At 43.7% G+C, this 27500-nt stretch overlaps 2 protein-coding genes across 3 annotated transcripts in view; both read right to left on the bottom strand.

Moving 5' to 3' along the window:
- Positions 1-6988, bottom strand: part of LOC138982530 (uncharacterized) — a 16656-nt gene extending 9668 nt beyond the window's left edge. Inside the window, exons 1-3 of the mRNA XM_070355836.1 lie at positions 6728-6988; positions 3667-3698; positions 2280-2393 (exon numbers count right to left, since the gene is read on the bottom strand). Coding sequence (XP_070211937.1) covers positions 2280-2393; positions 3667-3698; positions 6728-6796 — 215 coding nt within the window. The 5' untranslated portion in view covers positions 6797-6988. The remainder of the gene's footprint in view (positions 1-2279; positions 2394-3666; positions 3699-6727) is intronic.
- A 6168-nt stretch (positions 6989-13156) lies between these two features.
- LOC138982542 (myosin heavy chain, non-muscle-like) overlaps positions 13157-27500 on the bottom strand; it is a 48142-nt gene continuing 33798 nt past the window's right edge. Inside the window, exons 3-5 of one of the 2 annotated variants that reach the window (XM_070355852.1) lie at positions 25498-25649; positions 22139-22249; positions 13157-15092 (exon numbers count right to left, since the gene is read on the bottom strand). In XM_070355852.1, coding sequence (XP_070211953.1) covers positions 14868-15092; positions 22139-22249; positions 25498-25649 — 488 coding nt within the window. In that variant the 3' untranslated portion in view covers positions 13157-14867. Of the gene's footprint in view, positions 15093-22138; positions 22250-25497; positions 25650-25705; positions 26017-27500 lie in introns of those variants that run through there. The other variant, XM_070355853.1, reaches the window with a different exon arrangement.

The raw sequence follows: 27500 nt of genomic DNA, 5'->3' as shown, positions 1-27500 counted from the left end.
TGGCTGTGGTGGCTGACTTCAGGGGGGGTTACACTGTAGTAGGTGTGAATCTGGTAATGAATGACACCTGGGCCCTTTGTAGGCATAAAACCCTGGCTGTGGTGGCTGACTTCAGGGGGGGTTACACTGTAGTAGGTGTGAATCTGGTAATGAATGACACCTGGGCCCTTTGTAGGCATAAAGCCCTGGCTGTGGTGGCTGACTTCAGGGGGGGTTACACTGTAGTAGGTGTGAATCTGGTAATGAATGACACCTGGGCCCTTTGTAGGCATAAAGCCCTGGCTGTGGTGGCTGACTTCAGGGGGGGTTACACTGTAGTAGGTGTGAATCTGGTAATGAATGACACCTGGGCCCTTTGTAGGCATAAAGCCCTGGCTGTGGTGGCTGACTTCAGGGGGGGTTACACTGTAGTAGGTGTGAATCTGGTAATGAATGACACCTGGGCCCTTTGTAGGCATAAAGCCCTGGCTGTGGTGGCTGACTTCAGGGGGGGTTACACTGTAGTAGGTGTGAATCTGGTAATGAATGACACCTGGGCCCTTTGTAGGCATAAAACCCTGGCTGTGGTGGCTGACTTCAGGGGGGGTTACACTGTAGTAGGTGTGAATCTGGTAATGAATGACACCTGGGCCCTTTGTAGGCATAAAACCCTGGCTGTGGTGGCTGACTTCAAGGGGGGTTACACTGTAGTAGGTGTGAATCTGGTAATGAATGACACCTGGGCCCTTTGTAGGCATAAAACCCTGGCTGTGGTGGCTGACTTCAGGGGGGGTTACACTGTAGTAGGTGTGAATCTGGTAATGAATGACACCTGGGCCCTTTGTAGGCATAAAACCCTGGCTGTGGTGGCTGACTTCAGGGGGGGTTACACTGTAGTAGGTGTGAATCTGGTAATGAATGACACCTGGGCCCTTTGTAGGCATAAAACCCTGGCTGTGGTGGCTGACTTCAGGGGGGGTTACACTGTAGTAGGTGTGAATCTGGTAATGAATGACACCTGGGCCCTTTGTGGGCATAAAACCCTGGCTGTGGTGGCTGACTTCAGGGGGGGTTACACTGTAGTAGGTGTGAATCTGGTAATGAATGACACCTGGGCCCTTTGTAGGCATAAAGCCCTGGCTGTGGTGGCTGACTTCAGGGGGGGTTACACTGTAGTAGGTGTGAATCTGGTAATGAATGACACCTGGGCCCTTTGTAGGCATAAAACCCTGGCTGTGGTGGCTGACTTCAGGGGGGGTTACACTGTAGTAGGTGTGAATCTGGTAATGAATGACACCTGGGCCCTTTGTAGGCATAAAACCCTGGCTGTGGTGGCTGACTTCAGGGGGGGTTACACTGTAGTAGGTGTGAATCTGGGAATGAATGACACCTGGGCCCTTTGTAGGCATAAAACCCTGGCTGTGGTGGCTGACTTCAGGGGGGGTTCCACTATAACAAATTGTCTGCTAGTGCCGCCTGATCTTCGTTGAGTCTAACCAAGCGTTTTGCCTCAGCGAAACTGTAGATTTGCAGAATCTGTGTTTGCTTGGACAACTACATGTATAAAATGCAGTTTGTTTATTGTGATGTGAGCCCTGCCGCGGCAGTACATTTTTATTTATGCCTGCGATACTCAGGCACAGCAACATTGTAAAATCTCAGTTGACTAGCATTTCAACAAGGGGAAAGTTGCATGGTGTTTGGTAGCCTACTTCCCTGCCATCAAGTAAAACGAGGTGCGCCTTACACTCATCACTCAACACACACACAAACCTCGTTTGACCTACATTAGGGCTTCCTACTTTTAAAACTTTGAAATATGCTGACTTGTCTTGATCAAAAAGGATTTCTTTTGTTTTTTAAGAATGTGTATCTCACCCGCTGTCAATACTTTTTTAGATTTCAAAACTTCCCTTCTGTGCAATAACAAGGCTTAAAATGCCACTGCAGTTGCACAGTGCAAAATAAATTCTTTGAAAAATGCTCAATCTCCAAGGAGATCAGCCAGTATGTTCTGTAGCAGTTATAAGCGTTCAAAGGAAAGGTATGAAACTATGATGCTTGAAATGTATACGTAAATTCCTGGTACCCGGTAGTGTCTGTGATCAGAAACTATTGGTTTACAGAAGCCGGATGGTGCCTTTCAAATACTGACCTGTAGTAACTGACAAACCTAGCCGACTTATAATATAACTACATACTAGAGTGTGCATAGATCTATGAACATAGATATATATATATATATCTGTCAAATTCTCTGATGAAAGAACTCACACAGTAGAATGTAAATCAAAGCTTACCAAAAATACCACATGTTCCAGACGTGCAGTTTGAAGCCACGTGTATAGCCATTGTTTTCATGGTCATAACAGCATGCCTGTTTGTTGATGCAGCATGTGTATGGAGACTGACAGCTGAAATCACAAAAATACCAGTAGAAATATTTTGTTTAGGCTTTCAAGACAAATGCTTTACAAAAGCTGTACATTATTTTAAGTTCAACGGTTCATGCAGCTGCTCAAGCAAGAACATACAATGTACAACGTACCACACCAAAAGATAGTATATGTTGCCTCTCACAGTCACACACCTTTCTTTTTCCTCGTCTTCCCATACTATCCCATTCCCACGTACCACACAGACAACATATGAAACCGACAGATCATCAACCAGATGAGATTAGTAACAGCTTGGGGGGGAAATACTCGCAACAGAAATAATATTGTTTTCTCCCCACCCCCTCTCCCACCCCAAAAATCATAACATCTATATATATATATATACGACTAGTGCATGTCTGTGTGTCTGTGTGTCTGTCTGTCTGTGCGCGATGCACGGCCAAAGTTCTCGATGGATCTGCTTCAAATTTGGTGGGCTTATTCAGAGAGACCCCGGACACAACCTCATCGATGAGATATTTCAACACGTGCTCTCAGCGCGCAGCGCTGAACCGATTTTGGATCCACATGAGCTACCCGGGCCCCCATACCGACACACCAAAGCCAAAGTTCTCGGTGGATCTTTTTCTCTATATATTTATAGATATAGATATACATATACATATATACGGCTTCTGTGTGTGTGTGTGTGTTTGTGTGTGTGTGTGGGCAACACCTGTGGATTGTAGAGTTCTGTTTGTGATGTGGTCTGGCGGCATTGGTGTGTGACTGAATAATCAAGCCTTCCTTCCAGAAGCCATAACAGTTATTCTCAATCCCGTTTGAGTGGACTTCGGCTTCAAATATGATTGTGGTGTTTCGGCACTCGGTTACATTTGGCCACGCTGTCTGTCTCTGTCTCGCGATTCACCCCGGCGAAGCCGGGTATTCCTCTAGTTATATTATATATAATGCATCTTTTAAAACACAGAAGTCAGATAATATACATTTTGTTTCATAAGTCAATTAATCTTCAGGTCGGATTAGTTCAAAGTTTGTCGAGCACCTAGCTGGAACATTGAACCGTTGATTTCTCTCCCAATCTTTACATCCCAACTTTTGTGTACACAACAACAAAAACAATATCAACAACATTCATTCGGGAAATGTTGAACAATTGCTCGTACAAATGTGTGTGTGGCAACATCAATTGTTTGATAAAATATAATAGATCCCTGGCAATGAACAGGAAATAACTGATTTCACATTACATTAAATTAATATATAATGAGGTACATTGTACACTTACGTAATGTCATTGCCACAGAATTCAGAAGCTACCTGCAAACAGATCAGAACTATTCAATGCAAATTAATATAAAACATGTTATTATAGAGCAAATCAAGAAACAATTGAGATTAAATCTTGCTCCACTTTTGATTTCGCTGTAATTTTTGAAAAATAAACAAACACACAATCAAGTAATGTGTGTGTATGTGTGTTTCATGATTCAAGAGCAAGAGAGTAGGTTGAGGAAATAAAACTGTATTGATCAAAATACCAAACGGGGAACGATTCGGATAACGGTGGATATGAATCCATACCATCGTATGCGCAGATGATTGATCATTGATCAGGGCCGGATCTGGGGGGGGGGGGGGGGGGGGGGGGGGTCCTGGGGTTCCGGACTCCCCCCCCCCCCCCCCCCCCCCCCCGCCATCCAATGTACCTCTCAGAGAAAAAAAAATGTGGACTTTGGACCCCTGCCTTCAGTTGGAACCCCCTCAAACAAACTTGGTCCGGCCCTGTTGATGATATATATATACTAAATTAATGATACCGATCTTCTTCTTCTTCCATTAGACGCCCAGGGTCAACGTATCCTTGGCGGATGATGACTTTATTCAGTTATTCTGCAGAAAAACAGAAATGCTGGAGAAAAACCGTTCTTTTCTGCAGCATTTCTGCATAATGTCATCTTTCGTGAGAGTAACGTTTTTTTCTGCAGTAAAACAGTTTTACTGCAGTAAAATTGAAATCAAGAATGCTGCAGTAAAACGGAGATGTTGTTTTACTGCAGAAAAACTGTCAGTTTCTGTTTACACTTTTTCTGCAGCATTTTGTACTGGCTCTTGGCGGATTATGACATTATTCAGTTATTCTGGAGAAAAACCGAAATGCTGGAGAAAAACTGTCTTTTCTGCAGCATTTCTGCATAATGTCATCTTTCGCGAGAGCAACGGTTTTTTTTCTGCAGTAAAACAGTTTTAAACGGTGATGTTGTTTTACTGCAGAATAGTCTGTCACAGTTTTTCTTGAGAAAAACGAACGACCTTGTAAAGTAGCGTTTGTATTTGTCGCCCCCTGGGATAGTATAATAGTTTGTAACTATTGGTAATTCTGGATGAGTCCATCTCTCGACAGAGGGGGGCTCGCGTGCTCCAACATTATAATGAGCCAGTACAAAATTCTGCAGAAAAAGTGTAAACAGGTTTTCTGCAGTAAAACAACAGCACCGTTTTACTGCAGCATTCTTGATTTCAATTTTACTGCAGTAAAATGTTTTGCTCCAGAAAAACCCGTTGCTTCGGCGAAAGATGACAACATGCAGAAATGCTGCAGAAAAGACAGTTTTTCTCCAGCATTTCTGTTTTTCTCCAGAATAACTGAATAATGCCAAAATGCTGAAGAAAAAGTATAAACAGTTTTTCTGCAGTAAAACAACATCACCGTTTTACTGCAGCATTCTTGATTTCAATTTTACTGCAGTAAAACTGTTTTACTGCAGAAAAAAAACGTTGCTCTCGCGAAAGATGACATTAGGCCAAACAAAAAAATAGGTGTGGTTACGGTAACATAGCCCAACAAAATAGGGTAGGAAGGTAGGCAATCACTTTTTTTTTTAAAACTTTTTTTTCTAATGTGTACAAATTAAACCTACTTGACAGGGAAATAAGTGTGCGACTCGAGCGCTTTCGCTTTCATTGCGTTTTCTGCGCTCGTTTTCTTGGTTTTTTGGACAAATGTAATAAAAAGTTATAGGGTCGGCCCCTAAAAATAGGGTAGGTCGGGTTACCGTAACCACACCTATTTTTTTTTTAGGCCTTATGCAGAAATGCTGCAGAAAAGACAGTTTTTCTCCAGCATTTCGGTTTTTCTCCAGAATAACTGAATAATGTCATAATCCGCTTCTGCAGCATTCTTGATTTCAATTTTACTGCAGTAAAATGTTTTGCTGCAGAAAAAAAACGCTGCTTCGGCGAAAGATGACATTATGCAGAAATGCTGCAGAAAAGACAGTTTTTCTCCAGCATTTTGGTTTTTCTGCAGAATAACTGAATAATGTCATAATCCGCCAAGGATATCAACGTTCTGACTATTAGTGGTGCTTTGGAGGATTGTGAGGAAAAGATAAAATAATAAAAAATAACAAATAAAAAAGAAAGAAAGAAAGAAAGAAAAGAAATAACAATTAACATTACCGATCAGAGTGATCTTAAACAACATGATTAACCCCCGAACCAAGTAAAATTTCTACCCAGAAAGTTCTAAATTTAAGCGTTATATTTAAAGGCACAGTAAGCCTCCCGTAAACCATCACAGAGCTCCCCGAGCGTCTAAATACAGTACAAGCATACTTTCATTTGAACGCTCACCGAACGGGAACATCCTGGCTGCTTTCTGTCGAGCGTGAGACATTTTCCAAGAATTTATTTTCGTAGACTTGTTCCGTTAACAACAACGGCGCCTCGTTTTTGCGCTAGACCTAACTTTTAAAATCTAAATAATAAATTGACAGCTTGTTACACAAACATTCTTTAATCATAAAAGAATTCGTTTTTCATCAAGACAAGATCAGAACAATTGGAAGTTGTGAAAGTTTAAAAAAAGAAAAGCCCGGAAGCAGGGTCACGCAAGGATCGTAGCAGACGACGGCCGGTTTATCAGTGCAAATCGCCGTTCCTCTCAACAGTCAAAAGCCATCGCTAGAGTTCTTGTGAACCACAGCCGTTGCCTTTCGTGCATAAAGAACGTGCTATTGTAGATAAGCTCACGTCGAGTCGCATTCAAATGACTAACTATGACGACTACATTGTGAAAAGGGAAAACTGGATCACACGGGTTCACAATGGCTCTGGGGTAAGATAAACCACGCAAAAATAAATTCTTTGAAAATTGTTCGCTCTTTACGGAGGGCACCTAGGATGTTCTCAATTGCCGATTGGTAAGTGTTTAAATGAAAGGGTGTTTGTACTGTGTGTAAAAGCCTGACCGTATCTGTGATGGTTTACGGGAGGCTTACTCTGCCTTTAATTATATCAAAACACTTCGCAAATATGCAACATCACGGTAAACTCCAGTATCTTACCTGGCAAAACAAATCCAGCACCAGCCCAGAAACAAAGATACACTGATAATTCAAGCTAGTTCTGATCATCTCGACACGGTTCTCTGTCCAACAGCACAGCCGAAGAGGAACTGAATCTGAATTATGAAACGCACAACTCAAATCACGTCGTAATTGAGGTATACACTTGTAGTTTTGTAATACGTAGTGTATCCTTCTCTCTTATTCGTGTTATAAATAAATCATCGGGAAACAGTCAAGTTAACGTCCTTGACATTGGGGAAGTTCATCACACCGGAAATAAGATTGCTTTCTAGTTATAACCAGGGTAGCTTCCCTTGGAGTGTTGAGCGAAAGTCGTCGTCGTGTGTGTGTGTGTGTGTGTGTGTGTGTGTGTGTATCATAGTTGTGCAAAAACAATTTTTTTGTCTGTCACGATTTCATCTTTCGCCTGTGTACATATTTCCCCCTCGATATACACTCAAGACTGAAATGTTGTTTTCTGGTAAAATTAAGAAGTGAAATTATTTATGGACGAAAAGCATGTCAGTTTCTTGCATGTGAAGAAAATTGGTGGTGAAATGTAATAGATTTCACCCCCAAAATCGATTTATTCGAAAACGTGTACCGAGTGGTTACGTCCTTGAGTAAGAAGGGAAACATTTTAGGATGAATCAAATTTCTAAGTTAAATAAACAAAATTGGTTGGACAAATTTGGCCCCATGATGAACTTGTACACAAGGTCGCTCATTAGTACTATCGAAGGGTGTGGTTTTTTTTGTTCAGTGTAGAGTTTGTACTAGATCAACGAGGCCGAGAATCGAAATATCACCACGGCGAAAGATGAAAGCGTCACACCGGACAGAGTCTGAAAATGGCAATTAATTGCTTCTTCACAAGAACTAGACTGAGTGAAATTACCGGACTGAGGAAAGATCGGCGATCGCCGCGTGCATATTATCAAGTTTTTACAGATCTATGTGACATGTTTCAGTTTTTACACACACAACAAAACAAAAAAAAGGGGGGGGGGGGGGCTCTGGGGAGATCAACTGTCTTATCAAAATAGCAACACGTATATACGCCCATCATCAGCTCAGTCAGGCACTGATTGCAGAACTGTGACTAGACTGACAAAAAGAGCTTGTCAGCCTGTCCAACTTTTGTCTCTCTTTAATTCAAGTTACTGACAATGTTATACACTTGTCTTTTCCCAGAACTTGAGCTGCCACTCGAGGGAGCATATTTCGACTAAACTGGCAGTTTCCAGCAGAAAGAAAATAGTAAGTTTTACGCCCTCACGGCAAAGCCATTAGGGGCATCAGTGTTAAACGGGAAAACCCGGCTTTGTATGAAAATAAAAATAAAAATGCGGGGGGGGGGGGGGGGGGGGGGGGATATAGACAGCTGGCTGCCGGCTGCTAGAGGAGACCTGAAATGGGCTATAGGGACCGGGTTGGGTCGTCTTGGGTCAGTGCTGAAATGGTTACTTTATTGGCTGTTGGTCGAACGGACACCCGGGCTTCATATTTTTGCATGCATGTATTATCGTGTTTCCAAGGCCTGAGGCTTTCGTTGTGACCCTGGGATCTTTATCGTGCGCATGCATGCGTGCACACCGGGGGTGTTCGGACACCGGGAGAGTCTGCACAAAGTTGACTCTGGGACACACATCCCGGCGCACCGAACTTGGCCGTTGAACTGACCCACGCTGACAGTAACAACCGGTTTTAAAGCCAGCGCCTCTACCGACTGGGCAAACTCAGTCCCCCCCCCCCCCCCCCAATTTGTTGGGGTCGAGAAGTTCCATGGAGGGCGGGGGGTATGGAGTAACACATAGTGTTTTGCTCAAAACGTTCCCACCCAAGCAGAGCCGCGCTAGGGGTTCGCATTACCGTGAAGCTGGCAGTCAGTGCTACCAAATGTCGTCTGTGTCTACCACTCGGTGGTGACTTAATGTGGGTCTATCCGGTAAGCAGATCACAGTGTGCCAGCGCAAGCAATCTGATGCAGAGTCAGGAGGCGGTTTGGTACAAGAGAACCTTAGAGGCCACAGCCTCGCCGCCGTCTATAAGGGATCTGTGTGTCTGGAGGCAGGTTCAAGCGGAGCTATTGCCTCTGTTCCCAAGTTCCCGTGTCTGGAGGCGTTTTTGGTATGGAAGCAAACCTGTAGGTTGGGGCCTCTGACTTTCAGGATGCCAGGACTACAAAATGTGTGTCTTGTGACACATTTAGCTTAACTTGGATTCCAGAAGTGGATCTGTGCTGTGCTGGGTCTGCTGCACGCACACTAGAACCAGCTCGCAACAGTTGAGGTGAACCGATTTGGTGACCGTGGCCAAGACCATCATCGGTTTCTCTCCGACTGGAGTGATGGGTGTGGGCGGAGAAAGTCTCCCGCCAGATCTAGACTGAGAGCATTCTCCCTTCTGTAGCGGATGAGACTAGACATCTCTTCCTTGAGAGTGTCAAAACCTTCAAACACGTGTGCGGTGAGGTGTCCAGTCTTACCACACTGACAGACTACCTTGTCCCAGTAGATGCGGGTGCTGACCATGCGCAAGCGACGCTACAGCCGGCTCAAGGGTCTCGGGGGGAGAGGGAGCTGGTGCCCTTTCCTATTGTAGGGGAGGTGTATCTATCTGGCAGTTTCCATACATACAGGGGCGTTTTAAGCATCGACTCGTGCTGGAAGGCAACGCCGTGGGTCCGTCTGCGACAGACACACTGACTCACACACATCGTAGCCTGGACTGACTCGGACTCACTGACTACGGTACGTGTCACCGACAGACAGGCACTGCAGACAGACCCATGTGGGAACAGACACTGACACTGACATGAACGCAGTCAGACACTGAGACACACATGAACAAACTAAACACTGACACACGTACGGGCACATACACACACTGAACACACTGACACACACACTGACTGACACACACACACACGGCACGCAGACACTGACAGACAAACACACACACACACACACTGACACACACACACCGGCACACACACACCGGCACACACACGTGACACACACTGACACACAGTGACACACACACAATCACACGTGACACACACACAATCACACACGCACAAACACACACCGTCCACACACACACACACACACACACACTGACACACACACACACACACACTGACACACACACACACACAAGAAATGCTATCTAGACAGAGAGTACATGTCCAAGTGACGAGCAACTTGAGTATACTGACTCATAAATACACAAAAGGCGCAAGGTTTAACACACAAAAAAGACTGAGGCCGATTCAGTAGACAAAGAGAAGATAGAAACATAGGACAAACAGAAGATGCACATACAGAACAAAACTTGTAACACTTACATGGTCTTGTTCACATCAGTTTATTGTCATCACAGATTTCTACAGCTAAATAAACGCAAGCAAACACTGTAGGCCTACAACTGCGGGCACTCAAACCCGTGCGGACACCGGAAGAAAATCATATTACACATCATGTGTTCGTCTGTTACATTTTAATGTCTCAACTATGTAATGTTAATTTATACACATACACTGACATCATGTACATGAGCATGCTTATAAATGCGTCTTACGTTAACTAGAATTATTTTCATTTCGTACATATTGTACCCAATGATGAACAGTAGAATATGTCTTTGGTATATCGGTTGGAGACAAGGCATTGAGAAAAGTATTCTGATGAGAATGTCTGTGAGTATTTACACGGGTAAACCACAGTGTTGTGTTATCATTTGCACCAAACCTTGCACTGTGATATTAAAAACGAAAACTTGCTGAAAATAAGTATGTAGACAAACCATACGGCACAAGTAGATTCTTGTAATAGAAGAAAATATTAGAAATGACGAAACCCCCCCCCCCTCCCCCCCCCCCTAAAAAATAAAAAAAAATTAATAAAATAAAATTATATATATATATATAATTATGTTTATAAACCTCAAACCGGTAAAGCTAGGTGAAGTGGATAAGGGCTTGGAGGGGGAAGGTAGGGTTTCTACAAAAAAATAACCTGGTAAGGTGTTAAAGGCCTGGGGTTTGTTGGGTGGTGTGTGTGTGTGTGTGTGTGTGTGTGTGTGTGTAGATGACATATATTATATTATTCAGCTGAATATTGGAACCCGCAACCCTTTTAAGAACCCATAATTTTAAGATTACTCTCCCCCCCCCCCTCCCTACCCCCCATTACTATGATGTGTGTTAAAAATCCTGCTTTCTTGCTCTGTTCACAACCTCCGTAGATAACCCCCATTTTAAGACTCCCTCGTTTTCGAATACCTTATCTTTTTCCAATTTTGTTTAGGTCTTAACAGTTTGTCAGCTGAATTTCTTGGCATGATTGTGCTGATGACATTTCACCCGTGTATGCCCGTGTGCTAGTGTGCGTGCATGTGCGAGTGTGAGTGTGATTGTGCATGTGTGTTTTCGTGGGTGATTGTGTCCAGTTTATTATGTGCGTTCTGCGTAAACACGCCGCTAGTCTGTGTCAAGGTTTGGCATTCAACTGCAGTTCACATGTACGTACAGGTCTTGGCGCTAATTAGGGAGCCGGCAGCTATGTCTTTGTGAGGTAGTGGTAGAACCGTAAAGGCCCTATATATATACAGTCCATAACGACCACCCCAAGGGATCGACGAAAGTGGTCGTTAGAGAGGTGGTCGTTGTGGGTAGGTAGTCCCTTCCGAGAGGTGGGCACCAGCGCAGATTCGACCCTACTAATTGGATAAGTGTATGTACAATTCAGACAATAACTACACAGCCACAAAAAGAATGAGCTGAACCTTAAAAAAAAAATTGAAGTATTTTAAAGGGCGATAGTTGAAGTAAGCGGCAAGGAAATGCACGCAGTGGCTTTTCATCAAAATAGATTAATCTTTTAGCACAATGCCTCCTCAGCTCTGTCTATAGGAGTGACACTGTTTTGTTTTGGATTTTTCATATATTATCTGAGACTTTCTCTTCAAATTCTAACTTCAGTCTCTTCATACGGCTGGACACTTTAATAACCAAGATAAGCCGCATTTACAAAAACAAACAAACAAACAAGAAAAAACACTCCCTCGAAAAAACAAACCGTGACTAAAAAAACCCATCAACAACAACAACAACAACAACAACAACAACAACAACACAAAACAACGACAAAACACACACATTTACATGCAACAATAATATGTTAGAAAAAGTCAACAGAACAACCACACGTATTTTTTCTTCTCAAATCTACCGTATCATGTCTTAGCACAATATGTGAGATCTTCATGCTGGTGCCAATGGCATACATGAGCACAATCCTGCACATCAAACACGGACCTGACACTTGCATGTCAAACCAATCAAAACATTCTTTACATGCAACAACCAGGAAAGCTGAAACAAAACACCACACGTTTGAAAAGCTTTCACAACCTTTACACGAATAGCACCTAATCCAGGCTAGTCAAATGAAAACTGTGTGCCTGACCTTTGTTGAAAAGGAGAGAGAAATGGGAGAGAGAGAGAGAGAGAGAGAGAGAGAGAGAGAGAGAGAGAGAGAGAGAGAGAGAGAGAGAGAGAGAGAGAAATGAGAGAGAGAGAGACCAAGAGAGAGAGAGAGAGAGAGAGGAGAGAGAGAGAGAGGAGGTGAACGGGGGAGGGGGGAGTATGTGTAGTACACAGAAAGATAGGCATGCAAAAGCCAACGAATGACGAACAGACAGATGAACACACACTGAGAGAGAAAGGGAGAGAGACGTAGACACACAGTAAGAGAACGAGAGAGAGACAGACAGACAGACAGACAGACAGCGACAAAGAGAGAAAGAGAGAGCTGCCATTTACATAGTGCAATATCATATTTGATTGTGTCCCTTTTATGTTTTATGTGTGTCGTCCTATACAATTGTTGTTATAATCGTTTACAGGCAGGCAGGGTGTGCCGAAGAAAAATTTCCATTTTTATGTAATATTTTAATGGACAATAAAGTGCTGTTATTGTTAGTCAACATGATCAGGATAGCTAATTTTACCCTACACAAAACTCGCAAGCGGACATTCTTGAACACGTTGTCAATCAAAAGCAAGTATCTCCTACAGGAGATATAATCTTCGTGTCTGAAGACAGTCGATGCACACTATCAACTTCAAACGTTCCATTTCGAAATGTATAACGTGTGAGCGTTTTTACCTATTTATCTATTGATCATATTGATATTCTTTGTGGCAACGTAGACTCAGTGCTGCAAGAACTAGAAATAACAGATGTACTGATGTAATACAGATTTAATATGCGTTTTTATTGAAAGCAAACACTTAGAAACTTAATTAGCCCTATCCAGTCCGTGTTATTAGCTAATGGTGTTTGTGTGTCTCATTAACGGAATGATGCATTGTTGCCCTTTCCACAAAACTGTGCTAGACATTTTCATTAAAATACCGGGAGCAAAAGGTGTGCTTAAACATCAACACTTTTTGCTTAAGTTAGCTTATCTTCAAGTTGTCGTATGCATCTGTTCCCCATCTGCTCTTGATGTCTAATTCAGGCATCCACATATTCTGTGTTTGTTTTGTTTTCTTTTTGCGTATTTGTTCGTTCCTTCATTCTTTTGGTGGTTTGTTCGTTTGTTTGTCTGTTTGTTTGTTTGCAGAATCCTTTTTATCAATAGTCATATACACCAATATTAATCTGGGTAGAAAAGAAATTTTTGACTGAGAAAGGGAATTATATTCGAGACCCTGCAGAGTTGTCTGATAGAAAGTTGCAAAGGAAAATAATGTTGTTACTTTGCTTTTTTTTTACTGGCTGATGTTTGTCTTCGCCTTATCCGGCCGCCTTCTTGGAAAAATGTCGTAAGCTTGCGCCAAACTTTCCCAGAATTTACAGATGGAATATGATGCTGTTGTTGTTGTCGTCGTCGTTGTTGTTATTCAAATTCCATATCAAGGCAGCCCGTGTGGACGAAGTTATTTATTAACAGTCCTTGAGTCTGAAACTGAAAATCGCTGACAAATGAAATGACACCCTTTGCACCAACCAAACGTGTCCCTGCACCCAAGGTGACCTTCAACGGCAGGTATATTTATGTAAGGTTGATAGACAAAAGTACAACAGAAAGTGTCTTTCCCTTGGGAGGTGTCCTCTCATCAGATCGCTCACATCGTAGCTAGGTACCTCCGGCACTAGGTTTTTACCTGGCCACCGCCAAACAAGAGACAAACCGCTTTACTGTCAGGGTTTATTTTCAAAATGGAGCATTCCTTCTACGTCAGTCTGACCGTTTTAAAGACGGAACGGCCCGGTTCGAATTCCTCCGTGCTCAGACTGAAATTTAGTTTGTAGTTCACAGAATCGACCCAACAGTCCATGTACAGCAATGTACAGCAATGGAAATTCTCTCTTTTTCATGCACTGCTACAAAAATTATTTCTGTACATGTACCATGCACATGTTGCTAAGAAAATTCTCTTTTCTTGCCTCCGCTGTTAGGAAACTTCTCTCTTTTCCATGTACAGTTAGGAAAAGTATCTCTTTTCCGTATGCTGCGAGGTAAATTCTCTCTTTTCCATCTAAGATACTGTTAGAAAAAGTCTGTCTTCCATCTACAGTTAAGAAAATCTCCATGTAAAGCTGGGAAACTTCTCTCTTTTCCATCTACCCAGAGAAAGATTTTTGCTATAAAGTTAGCAAAATTCTTCTTTTTCAAGTTACAGTTAGGAAAAGTTTCTCTTCCATCTATAGTATGGAACATTTGCACTTTTCCAGTTACAGTTTGGAAAAGTCGATCTCTTCCACCTAAAGTAGTGAAAATCCTCTCTCTTCCATAATACAACCAGAAAAGTTCTCTCCTTTCCACACACAGCCAGAAAAATTTTCCCTTTTCCATAGACTGCCAGGAACATTCTCTCTTTTCCATCTAATCACAGGAAAATGCTCTCTTTTGCATAAACAGCCAGGAAAACACTCCCTCTTCAAGTCCATATACAGTCAGGAAAGTTCTCTCTTTCCATATACAGCCAGGAAAGTTCACTCCTTTCCATATATACAGCCAGGAAAATGGTCAGTTTTCCATAAACAGCCAGGAAAATTCTCTCTTTTCCATCTAACATCATCTCTTTTCAATCTAACCTCAGGAAAATCCTCTCTTTTCCTCCTTATTTGTCTCCAGTCTTCTTCTTCCTCCGAGGTATTCTGGAAAGACGAAGCCTTTTGATGTTGCGCGCAAACTTCTTGCCGTCCCTGACTATGTCCGTCGCGTTGAACTGGACAAGCACGGTCTGTGTACCCTCATCGGTCGCGCACGGACCATCGGACACACTGACGTCATCGATCGCCATGTCGCCTTGGTAACCGTTCTCTGTGATGCCCTCAAACACGATCTGAAAAATAAGGAAATGACATATAATTATGTGAGATGAATTTTTGATGTGTGGTCTGTCACCTCGCATCCAACCACACAGACACACACCCAGACACAGACAGACAAACAGACAGACACACGCACGCACGCACACACTACGCACGCTTACACACACACACACATACACACACACACACACACGCACACACACTGTCACACACACACACACGTTTACACACACACACACACACACACACGCGCGCGCACGCGCGCACGCACTGACGCACGCACGCACACACGCGCGCACGCACGCACGCACGCACGCACACGTTAACAAACACACACACGTTTACGCACACACACACACATACACACACACACACCGTCACACACACACACACACACACACACACACCGGCGTTAACAAACACACACACGTTTACATACACATACACACACACACACACGTTTACACACACACACACACACACACACACACACACACGTTCACACACAGTAAAATAAAACGTAGTCTTTTGATTCTAAGAAAGGACAACCGTCAACATTCTTCTCCAGTCTTCACTCCGGTGGGGCCTAACTGATTTCATTAAAGCAAGCACCTGTTGTTACGCTAAATTATCACTGCAACCATCACAATATTCCTGTTGGCAGCACTATCTATAAGACTGCTAGTTATGTGATTTTGCTGTCACTTCTGAGACTTAGAAACCCAAACACAAACAGCAAATAATGAAGTAAACGAAAACACAGGCTTTCTCACTCCTTTGTTGTCAGTTTGTTCAATTGGGAAATGTGTCTGGGGTTCTTGGCACTATCACCCACAGATGCCTGTTCTTGTAACCGCAACCTTGAGGCTTCCCGATGCTCTTTCTCAAGCCAGATCCGACCTATTAACCGACTGAGTGATCGACCCATGCAATGTACGCACCTCAAGACACACACAGACACACACGCGCGCACACACGGACGCACGCACGCACACCCGTGCATGCACACGCTTGCACACACACACACACACACACACATACACACACACACACACACACACACACACTCGTGCTCGCGCGCGCACTGGTCGCACACACACACACACACACACACACACACACACACACACACACACACACACACACACACACACACACACACACACACACACACAAAAGACAGGCTTGGTAACATACAGACAGACACGCATTCCACAGTGGCACGTACGCGTACGCGTTTACGTAAAACTGGTACTCAAGCAGAACTGACTGCTGGTAAACCCAGCGGTACATTTTGCACGTGCATGAAGTAGGGCCTACCCCACGTTTTGAAACCTAATGCAGCGCCCTGGGACATCTTCCAATGCCGGCAGTTGGACATGAGTGCGCAAGTAATTATTAGTAAACTACTCCAGCAGACCCGAATGGTGCCCAGGGAAATCCTGCCCGTACGTTCAAGACGTATACGACTCGAGTATTCGACAATACCATGAAAAAATATTCCAAAATTCATAATTTAAAACTGACCTGTTTCCGTCCAAGCCTGGATTTGAATCTCAACAGGTCCAGTGCTTGACCAACTGAGCTACCAGACCTCCTATAATTTGAACTTCGCGTGCTCTGGAATAGCAGTCGTTCAAGACGTATACGGCTACGTAAGTACTCGTAAAGTAATAAGATGAGTACTCCCAATATCAGATGAATTATCCTAGGTAGGCCTACATTGGGTAGGTTGGGAATGATCCCAGGTACATCACGTGCCAGAATAGCTATTGTAAACCCACTGACATGATTCACTAAAAGTGCAGTTTCTCCGGCGTACTTTCGTCATCGTTCTTACTCTGCACCGCCATGACACGTCATACACGACAGTAACACGACTAGACCTCTGAGTGTAAATTTATACAAGGCAACTACTTATGCAGACACGACTGCCGGGAATCCCGACTGTTTGTCATCTGCAATGCTTGCATAGAGTATACTGGTCTTTGTAGATCTTTGTGATGATCTTCAGGTTACAAAACAAACTAATCCATAAACTAGTTTTCTTCTTCTCCTCAGGTATATTATCTAGGTTGCACCGAAATTGTGGATTTCCCGAGAGTTATCGATATATCGTACACGGACGTGTTGATACGATTCACGTGCTACAAACCCAAGGTGAACTGGCTGAGATTCCCTAGTATATTCACGTCATCACCATCACTAAACAAATACACGGCGGATTCTTCTCCCATCACCCAGAACATTGTTTACATTAAAAAGGAGGCAAACGTTCAAACAAAAACGAGCGAATGGCTGGAATTCCCAGCCAACACTGTGATATTTGCCCCATATTCGTCAATCCCTTTCCCAGGATGTCTCTCAGTGCAAGTCACTGCAAAGGAAACAAAATCAAAACTCAAAAGCGCTGACAGTCAAGTTTCTGGCTGGCCGCATTGCCTTACACAGCACTATTAGTACCACCCTATATATAGCTTAAATGTCAGCTGACATTAATTCCTTCAGATGCAGACCATCTCAGTTTAGCATATCAGCTGGTACCTAACACTGACAGGATTAGAGGCCCGTCGTGAGAATGTTAAGAGTTTGTTTGTTTGTTTGCCGCCCAGTCCACCACGAAGGGCCATATCAGGGCGGTGCTGCTTTGACATTTAATGTGCGCCACACACAAGACAGAAGTCGCAGCACAGGCTTCATGTCTCACCCAGTCACATTATTCTGACACCGGACCAACCAGTCCTAGCACTAACCCCATAATGCCAGACGTCAGACAGAGCAGCCACTAGATTGCCAATTTTAAAGTCTTAGGTATGAGGGGTTTCGAACCCACGACCTCCCGCTCACTGGGCGGACGCCTTACCACTAGGCCACCGTGTTGCGGTGTGTAAAGAGTTATCTTGTTAGCACCATGTACATCATATCCGTCCTTGGTTTTACACAGGATATGACCATCCTTCCTCTTGGACACATACCACACATTTAAAGCTTGGCTGACATGTCATGCTGCGAAATGATTTCGTAGCTGATACTTATGTCAACCTGCAAAATTAATCCAGCACAAAAAAAACCCACAAAACAACCCCACAATAATAATTACCCCCAAAAATCACATTCTGCACAGGTAACCCGGTTGCTTATATTTTGTGTACATGTATCCGTGTGGCAAGACATCCTTAACCTTGTTCCAAGTTAAAGCCCGAACAGATGTGTGACTGCGCGGTTCGCTGATCGTTTACACGGCAAGGAAGGTATCTTTAAAACACCTCCAAAGCTGCGCAAATTGGCAGCATTTGCAACCTCAGATGTTTCATCACTTCCACAACCTTCTTCACCACCCCAAAACAAATCGTAAAGTGTCACAGACAGACATTTGGCTTTTCTGACGCCTAAACAACAACTGAGCTAACCCTAGTACGTAGGCCAAACGCTTTGCCAGAACCAACCACAGGATGACTGAGTTAAGGCCGGGTACACTCCTAAATCTCGCTTAAGCCGATCATTATCAACACCCATGGGCGGGGATCACAGAGATATCTCTGTGGCGGGGATGTAGCTCAGTCGGTAGCGCGCTGGATTTGTATTCAGTTGGCCGCTGTCAGCGTGAGTTCGTCCCCACGTTCGGCGAGAGATTCATTTCTCAGAGTCAACTTTCTGTGCAGACTCTCCTCGGTGTCCGAACACCCCCCCGTGTGTACACGCAAGCACAAGACCAAGTGCGCACGAAAAAGATCCTGTAATCCATGTCAGAGTTCGGTGGGTTATAGAAACACGAAAATACCCAGCATGCTTCCTCCGAAAACGGCGTATGGCTGCTTAAATGGCGGGGTAAAAAACGGTCATAGACGTAAAATTCCACTCGTGCACTGAAAAAAACCACACGAGTGTACGTGGAAGTTTCAGCCCACGAACGCAGAAGAAGAAGAAGAAGATTATCCACACCCCAATCCTGTCCAGGATTTTGCACGGGATAAGAGCACCCTTAATTCAAATTAAGCACATGCCAAAATTCAACAGCCTGGCCGGCTGCTTTTTTGCAGAATTTGGAAATTGCCTTCCGGCTTATTATTGAGCCCGAAGTGGACTTCGCGAAGTCTTTTGACCGAAAATTCAAGGCCAAAGCTTCGTGCAGCGAGCTTCATCTGAAGTAGACTTTGCAAAATCGACTTCACCCAATGAATATCCGGCTTTTAAGGGAGGCCGATGACAATCCGCGAGATTCCAGCTGATTCAGCAACACTATGTTTCACTCTGCACAGAATGTAGCTACAAGTATGTCTCTGCTTGTGGTATGCGTCCAAGTGAAGAAATGCTCTTAATCATAAACCATGCAAAAGTCTGGACAGAACTGCAGCGGAAAACATGATCGTTATTATACATTCCGAACGCGTGTACTGGAGTGACTGACAGGGGCTCAAATTTTGACTGCGCCTGAACTGTATACGGGAAAAGATGGTATCTGTTAAAGTCTGTGACTGACATAGATTCCAAACATCTCTTCGGTGCTAAAAGGTTGAGCGACTGGTAATCTTCTTCTTCTTCTGCGTTCGTGGGCTGAAACTCCCACGTACACTCGTGTTTTTTGCACGAGTGGAATTTTACGTGTATGACCGGTTTTTTTACCCCGCCATTTAGGCAGCCATACGCCGTTTTCGGAGGAAGCATGCTGGGTATTTTCGTGTTTCTATAACCCACCGAACTCTGACATGGATTACAGGATCTTTTTCGTGCGCACTTGGTCTTGTGCTTGCGTGTACACACGGGGGTGTTCGGACACCGAGGAGAGTCTGCACACAAAGTTGACTCTGAGAAATAAATCTCTCGCCGAACGTGGGGACGAACACACGCTGACAGCGGCCAACTGAATACAAATCCAGCGCGCTACCGACTGAGCCCCACTGGTAATCTGGTCTTTAAGATTTATGATCTGAAGGCTGAAGTCCATTATCACCTATAATCGCTTTTAGTGAGTGAGTGACAACTACAATGGTGGTGCTCAGATGCTGAGAACTGATAACACAAAAATAAAGTCGATTTAAATAACAGCACTAAAACATTATTTTTGGCATACACAGCAGCGTTGATGACTGTTCCACCGGCGTTCTTGATAATGTTCCTGTTCCGTTTATTTTCTGTCTGGCACTCATGGGCCAGGTACCTACTCGTAGAAGGCTGGAGATTATTGTTTCATAACACGGAGACCAGATTTAAAGTTACAGTTTTAAAGTAAGGATACTTTTCCAAATACAGGAAAAAGAAAGTAACACTCTCAAAAAAGCCCGAAATAGGAGTAAATAGAGGGAAGTACTAACATTGTTAAGTAAATGACATATTCCGTTACCTGAACCGTTTAACTTTCTTGTTAATGGTATTGTTTCATCATGTTATTTTACATGCGCAATCTCAGTGTGTGCACAATATGTGTTACAAAAGCCAATTTGTCTAAACGAAGACACATCTGATCAGAGCACGTATACGCTTGAGTTTGATTTGGTGGAAATACTTAGAAAAACAAATATGGTGTTTCGAGTCCAAAGCTGACTCTTCCAACATCGTGACTTATTTTGTCAGTGTCAAGAAGTCTCCTTTCCGAAAATTCAGTGGGCCAAAGGTTCGCGCAGCAAGCTTCGTGGAGTAGACTTCGCGAAGTCGAATTCGCCCAATTAATACCAGGCTTCAAGTCTTGTCAACTTCTTGGGCGGGGATGTAGCTCAGTCGGTAGCGCGCTGGATTTGTATCCAGTTGGCCGCTGTCAGCGTGAGTTCGTCCCCACGTTCGGCGAGAGATTTATTTCTCAGAGTCAACTTTGTGTGCAGACTCTCCTCGGTGTCCGAACACCCCCCCTCCCCGTGTGTACACGCAAGCACAAGACCAAGTGCGCAACGAAAAAGATCCTGTAATCCATGTCAGAGTTCGGTGGGTTATAGAAACACGAAAATACCCAGCATGCTTCCTCCGAAAACGGCGTATGGCTGCCTAAATGGCGGGGTAAAAAACGGTCATACACGTAAAATTCCACTCGTGCAAAAAACACGAGTGTACGTGGGAGTTTCAGCCCACGAACGCAGAAGAAGAAGAAGTCAACTTCTTCAGACATGATTGTTTGTCATCATGACAACCATGACGTCATCATGACAGGACGAAATGAGCAGGTCTCGAATCAAGTTCACAGGCGATGCAGAACTAAATTAACAGAACTAAAACAACTCACTGCAAGACACCAGGACTGGGGTGCACGAAGCGAAAGTGGGTGCCACCCAAAAGGGAGAGAACAAAACCCGGGGTCTGATTCGTTGAAATCACCACAAATATCAATTTCAACCAATCCAACACCGCGGCTGGCTTTCACCCGGTTGGTAACGCCTTGTTTCAACGATGAGCTCAATCAGTCTCGGCATCCAAGCCACACATGACATTCCCACTGCACTTACCAACTTCAGTGAGCTCACCGAGGCAAAACGTTGACCTGCCAATCCTAACAAGCGCGGCCCGGGTCGACACGACCTGCCATCTCAGACCATAAACGTTGCCATTCCAACAATTCACACCAGTTGGAACGGTCTTCGTGCGGACCAATCATTCCTTCATCGCTCTGCATTCTCCCACAACATTCTCGTATATCAGCAGTCTGTCGGGATCAGCCTCGGTAATTGGAGAGCCTTGTTCAGACCGACTAACCCGATGTTTTCGCCCGACTCTACACGTCTTATTAGGAAGCGAGATAAACCATAACAGAAGCTTGAGGGTGGATGTGTGTTCGAGAGAGAGGGGGTGGGTGGAGGTTGGGGGGGGGGGAGGGGGCTGGTAGCTCAGTAAGTAGCCTATGGAACGGGACTAAGGATCGTAGGGTCACAGGTTCGTATCCACGCCGGGATGGACACGAGTCAGCTTTATTTGCAAACCTAGCGACGGTATCCATGTCCAACCCCCGATGATTACATCTAAACACGATCACACCTTGGTATCGCGAATCTTGTTGCTGCCGAGCTTTACAACTGGAAAGAAGCTACCATGCTTACCCCGCAGCTGGATAATAAAGCAATAAACCAAAATGTACCTGGTAACCGGCCCTGGCGAGCTCTTTGGGGATGGCGAGTCTGGCATGGGACCACAGGTCGCCTTGGTTACCATAGGCACGCCACACTGAGGCAAGTGATGCACCCCGCGCCTGCAGAAAAAAAAGAGTAGAACAATTAGATTAAATTAAAATGAAATTAGATTTATTTAAATCTATTTAAACTGAACTAAATTAATTTAAATCAAATTTCATTAAATGTATTAAAAGACAAAAAGCTTCAAGGCTTCAAACCTGACTGTTTCTGTCTGACTCACGCACGCACGCACGCACGCACGCCGCGACGCACGCACGCACGCACGCACGCACGCACGGCATGCAGGCAGGCAGGCATGCAGGCAGGCAGGCAGGCACGCACGCACGCACGAAAACGCACACAGATACGCACGCACGCATACACAAAACAACACAGACACACACACACACACTCACACACATTACCATCCGCGGTAGTCAGTTCGCCAGGGCTGTTAAATTGTGGAAGAGGAAGGGCACTCCTAGAGTATGTAAATATTTAGGTCGATGAATTGTTGATGTGTTAGACGATGGCTCACGCAGGGAAAAGAATAACGGCTTATATTAAGTAGATCTTGGTTCCAAGTAGTCGTTTACTGTGAGGGGGGGAGGGGGGGGGGGGGGGGGGAGGGGGGGAGTATTGAGCCGGGCATGGTGCCAAGCACGCCGTGACATTTACAGAGCACCCCATACAATCTCACTAGAAATGAACTGCACCTGCACGGGGGTTCAAACTAGCCATTTGACACAGCAGTAATTAAATTTCGATAGCACGGGAAGGGGAGATACGGTGGCACGAAAGGTCGAACATTTCCATTACAGAAGCAACGGCGGATATGTTATTGCAAATAGAGAGTAGTGTTATACAAAGTGCTTCCGTTGCAAAGAAAATCCTCATTTGAACTCTTGCATGCCAGCCAAATTAGTTTGATCAGTTTTTGCTTCACAAGTTTACTTATGAAATTAAGCAGTCGGTGGGAGGGGCGCGGGGTGGGGGTGGTTGGGGGGTGGGGGGGGGGAGGGGGGTACTGCACTTTGTAAAGGACGACCCAACCTAATTGAATGAACGAAGTTGCAAGTTAATGGTGATTTCCGTTAACGTATTGCGCGAAATTAAAGATAGAAAAGATTGCAAGTATAAGTCATGCACTTTACGAAAAGGAGTTGGCTATTCTTTAAAAGATACCGTCCTGCCAGTGTGACGAGTCAGGTAAACCACCACACATCTGTCACGGATTTTTACAAGCGTTATAAGGGCATTCTTCCATCTGGGCAGCAACTTAACATTTTATACAGACTGGCTGTTTTCTGTGGTGAGTGGGAACACTTTGTTGAATTGATTCTGCAGATTGACATGAATGTCAGTTTCTAAACTAATTCATACACACACAAAAAAACATAAAAAAAACACACGCACAAAACAAACACAAAACCAACCAAACAAACACACACAACCTAGAAATCCCTTCCTGCTCAGAGAGCAGCCATGGTAAAGATGTTCGGTTTATGTACAAGTCCAACTGGAAGGATGTCTTTATACATTTAGTCAAGTTTTGACTAAATAATTTAACGTAGAGGGGGGAATCGAGACGAGGGTCGTGGTGTATTTGTGTGTGTGTGTGTGTCTGTCTGTCTGTGCGTGTGTGTGTGTGTAGAGCGATTCAGACTAAACTACTGGACCAATCTTTATGAAATTTGACATAAGAGTTCCTGGGAATGATATCCCGGGAAATGTCTTTGATGACGTCATATCCGGCGTTTTTGTAAAAGTTGAGGCGGCACTGTCACACCCTCATTTTTCAATCAAATTGATTGAAATTTTGGCCAAGCAATCTTCGACAAAGGCCGTACTTCGGTATTGCATTTCAGCTTGGTGGCTTAAAAATTAATTAATGACTTTGGTCATTAAAAATCTGAAAATTGTAAAAAAAAAATGTTTTTTTATAAAACGATCCAAATTTACTTTCATCTTATTCGTCATTATTTCCTGATTCCCCAAAACATATAAATATGTTATATTTGGATTAAAAACAAGCTCTGAAAATTAAAAATATAAAAATTATGATTAAAAATAAATTTCCGAACTCGTTTTTAAAAACTATTTCATCTCCTTGTCGGTTCCTGATTCCAAAAACATATAGATATGATATGTTTGGATTAAAAACACGCTCAGAAAGTTAAAACGAAGAGAGGTACAGTAAAGCGTGCTATGAAGCACAGCCCAACCGCCACAGCGCCAAACAGGCTCGTCACTTTCACTGCCTTTTGCACTAGCGGCGGATTACGTTCAGTTTCATTTTGTGAGTTCCACAGCTTGACTAAATCATAGACCTATATTATAGGTCCCTGACTAAATGTAGTAATTTTGTCTTACGCGACTTGTTTTCATGTAAGCCTGTACAGATCTGTGGTGGTTTACATGCATAGTAAATTCGAATAGTTAAAACAGTCGCATCTGTGATGCAAGGCCACTCCGCTGAGAGAACATCTCTGTATTAAGGACACTCCCTTATTGACATCAATCACGTTTAACTGCTACGAACGGACACCTACAATGAAGGGACATCGGACGGTTGATACGAAGGTGTCCTAGCTAATTACTTTCTTCACAAGTGCCAATAATGTGTCCAAGTTAAAGGTTCTTGTCTACATTTTTATACCGAAATCGCCATTTTGAGCATTAAAATGCAGAGTCTATTATCTACAAATATCAACAATACACCCCCTTTCGATCAGGAAAGACGAAGCCAGTGTAGCCGTTTGAAAATTTATTGTAGTATTCCAGCGTAGAACTCATAGTAGGATATCCTTATTTCGAAAATGCCAAGCGCAAAACTCCTCTCAAATCCCGTGCATTGTGTGCGTTTATAAAAAAGCGTGGACAGCGCTCCAGTGTCAAACTGTTGCTGCACTTGTTTGGGCGTGGCTATAAGCATAGTGACATGAATTTGATTGGTCAGTAATTTTAGGCAAAGCATATGTTCTCAGCAAACTGAAAACAAAATATTGGAAGCGTGAGTCACGCTACCCAAAAATAACATCTTTTTTTTACATATATTTTTTTTCTAGAATTTTTTTCCCCATGGTTCATTTGTCTTGACATAATTTTGTATCGAAATCTAACCATAAGATTATTGAAAAAAAAGCAAAAATGTAGACGACCACCTTTAAGCGCAGCCTGTTATTATTAGAGCGAAATCGACTTCGAAAAGTGTCAACTTCACAAAGGTCGCTGCACGAAGCTTTGGCACTGAACTTTTTCATAAAAAGACTTCGCGAAGTTTTCGAGAAGTCAAATTCGGGCTCAAATAGGGGAAGGCCCTTACCTTTGCGTATACGTTGAGTGTCCCGATGTGTCTTCCATTCATGTGGTAGTAAAACTCCACGCACTGCTGCTTGAGGCCCCGGTAGAGTGGAGAGTAAATGATGGCGTTCTTGTTCCTGCCTTTGGCCGACGCCTCGATGTACATGAAGTGTCCTGAATCACACAGGCAAAAACGAGGCTTTATTTCGAGGGTTTTAGACATCTTAAGGTAAGACAACGAAAGGTAAGGCAAAAATAAAATCAGTTTACGGTAACATAGGCCCAAAAAAAATTGGGTCGGTAGGTCGGGATTTTGTAAAAAAAAATTTTTCCTCCCCCAAATGCCAAAAAAAAAAGAGTCTAGGGTCGCGCAAAAAATAGGGTCGGTCGGGATACCGTAAACAGACTATTTTGTTTTTGTTTTGGCCTAAGGTAAAACTCCATGCACTGCTGCTTTTAGGCCCGGCCCTGTAGAGTGGCGAGTAGATGACGGTGTTCTTGTTCCTGCCCTTGGCCGAGGCCTCGATGTACATGAAGTGTCCTGAATCACAAAATAGAATGGTCAAACTTCACGCACTGGTGTTTGAGATCACGAGAGGGGGGGGGGAGAGAGTAGATGATGGAATTCTTGTTCCTGTCTTTGGCCGAGGCCTCGATGTGCATGAAGCGACCTGAATCAAACAGAAAGAGATTGGGCTTTATTTCGGGTGTTTTAGGCAACTTAAGGTTAAGGCAAGGCAAGGTAAGGTCAAACTTCACGCACTGCTGTTTGAGATCACGACAGAGGGGAGAGAATAGATGATGGTTCGTGATCCTCCTTCCTGTTGTTGTTGTTGTTGTTTTTGTTGTTGTTGTTGTTGTTGTTGTTTTTGTTGTTGTTGTTGTTGTTGTTTGTTGTTGTTGCTTCTGTTGTTGCTTCTGTTGTTGTTGTTGTTGATATTTTTGTTGTTGTTTTTGTTGTTACTGCTGCAGCAGTACACAAGCCTGCTCATGTCTTGCCCGCTGAGTCGCAGTCAAGAAAAGAAAAAGAAAAACAAAGACTTGAAAAGACAACCTGACAGACTGACAAACAAAACACACTCAGAAGCACCCCTTCCACCCCCCCCCCCTCCACACATATTCACATACGCACACGCAAGCTATATTCTCAGGCATTTTACAACAAGAACTAAAGTCGACAACGCCTACGTTCAGACAAAAGGTTTGGTACGACCAGATGATCCACTGGATCTCGTGACTAAAGCGGTACCCTAATAAAAAGGCAAAGTCACAAGCATGTAAAGCGCTTCTTTAAAGGTACTGAACTTGTCAAATCCAGGTGCACGGAGCCCCTGGGGCTTTTAGTCATACCTCAGGCAGCTATCCGTTAGAAGAACTACCAAGTTTCATTGACTTGCACCCAAAGAGTCAAGAACTGCGATTTTTTTACGAATTAATTTCGTACTCGGACCCGGCTGGTCTTGGCCTATTTTCGGATCTAAATTTAGATCAGGTAGATCACCACATCATGCACAAAAAGACACGTCACTAAGCAAACTATGTCAGACGTCATCATGAGTTTGTGTAAAACAAAATGGAAGCCGGAATCACTCAGTTGAATCGAACTCCGACCAAACACCACGTAATAACTAGGTTAATTTATGCACTCGCGTGAACAAGAAACTGTCAAGCTTCACAGATGTTGTCGTTGGGTAGTTTTGGGTTTGTTTTACTACCATAGGAGGATTTTTGAACTGTAAATGCACTCAGCTGCAACAAAAACGCAAAACGAAGGCTGTGAGCTGCACTGTGCCTTTAACATGGCAGAGAAAAACGAATAAGTCGGTCAGCCACTGAGAATGTACTTCAGTGCACAAGTATCCAACAGAAAAGCCGGAGACATGAAGAATTTATGCGATAGCTGTGCGCGAAATTGTGATCTTTTATACTTTAAATGGTATTTCCTTTTTAATCCTTCGAGCTTATCAGTAACATTTCGTGCTTTTTATTTCTGTGTAGAAAAAAAAGGTATGCCACTTTCACAAT

The sequence above is a fragment of the Littorina saxatilis genome, linkage group LG12 (genome assembly GCF_037325665.1).
Source record: "Littorina saxatilis isolate snail1 linkage group LG12, US_GU_Lsax_2.0, whole genome shotgun sequence".
NCBI classification, from domain to species: Eukaryota; Metazoa; Mollusca; class Gastropoda; order Littorinimorpha; family Littorinidae; genus Littorina; species Littorina saxatilis.
The sequence above is the reverse complement of the archived record's forward strand: the minus strand, read 5'-3'. Positions and strand labels throughout refer to the sequence as shown.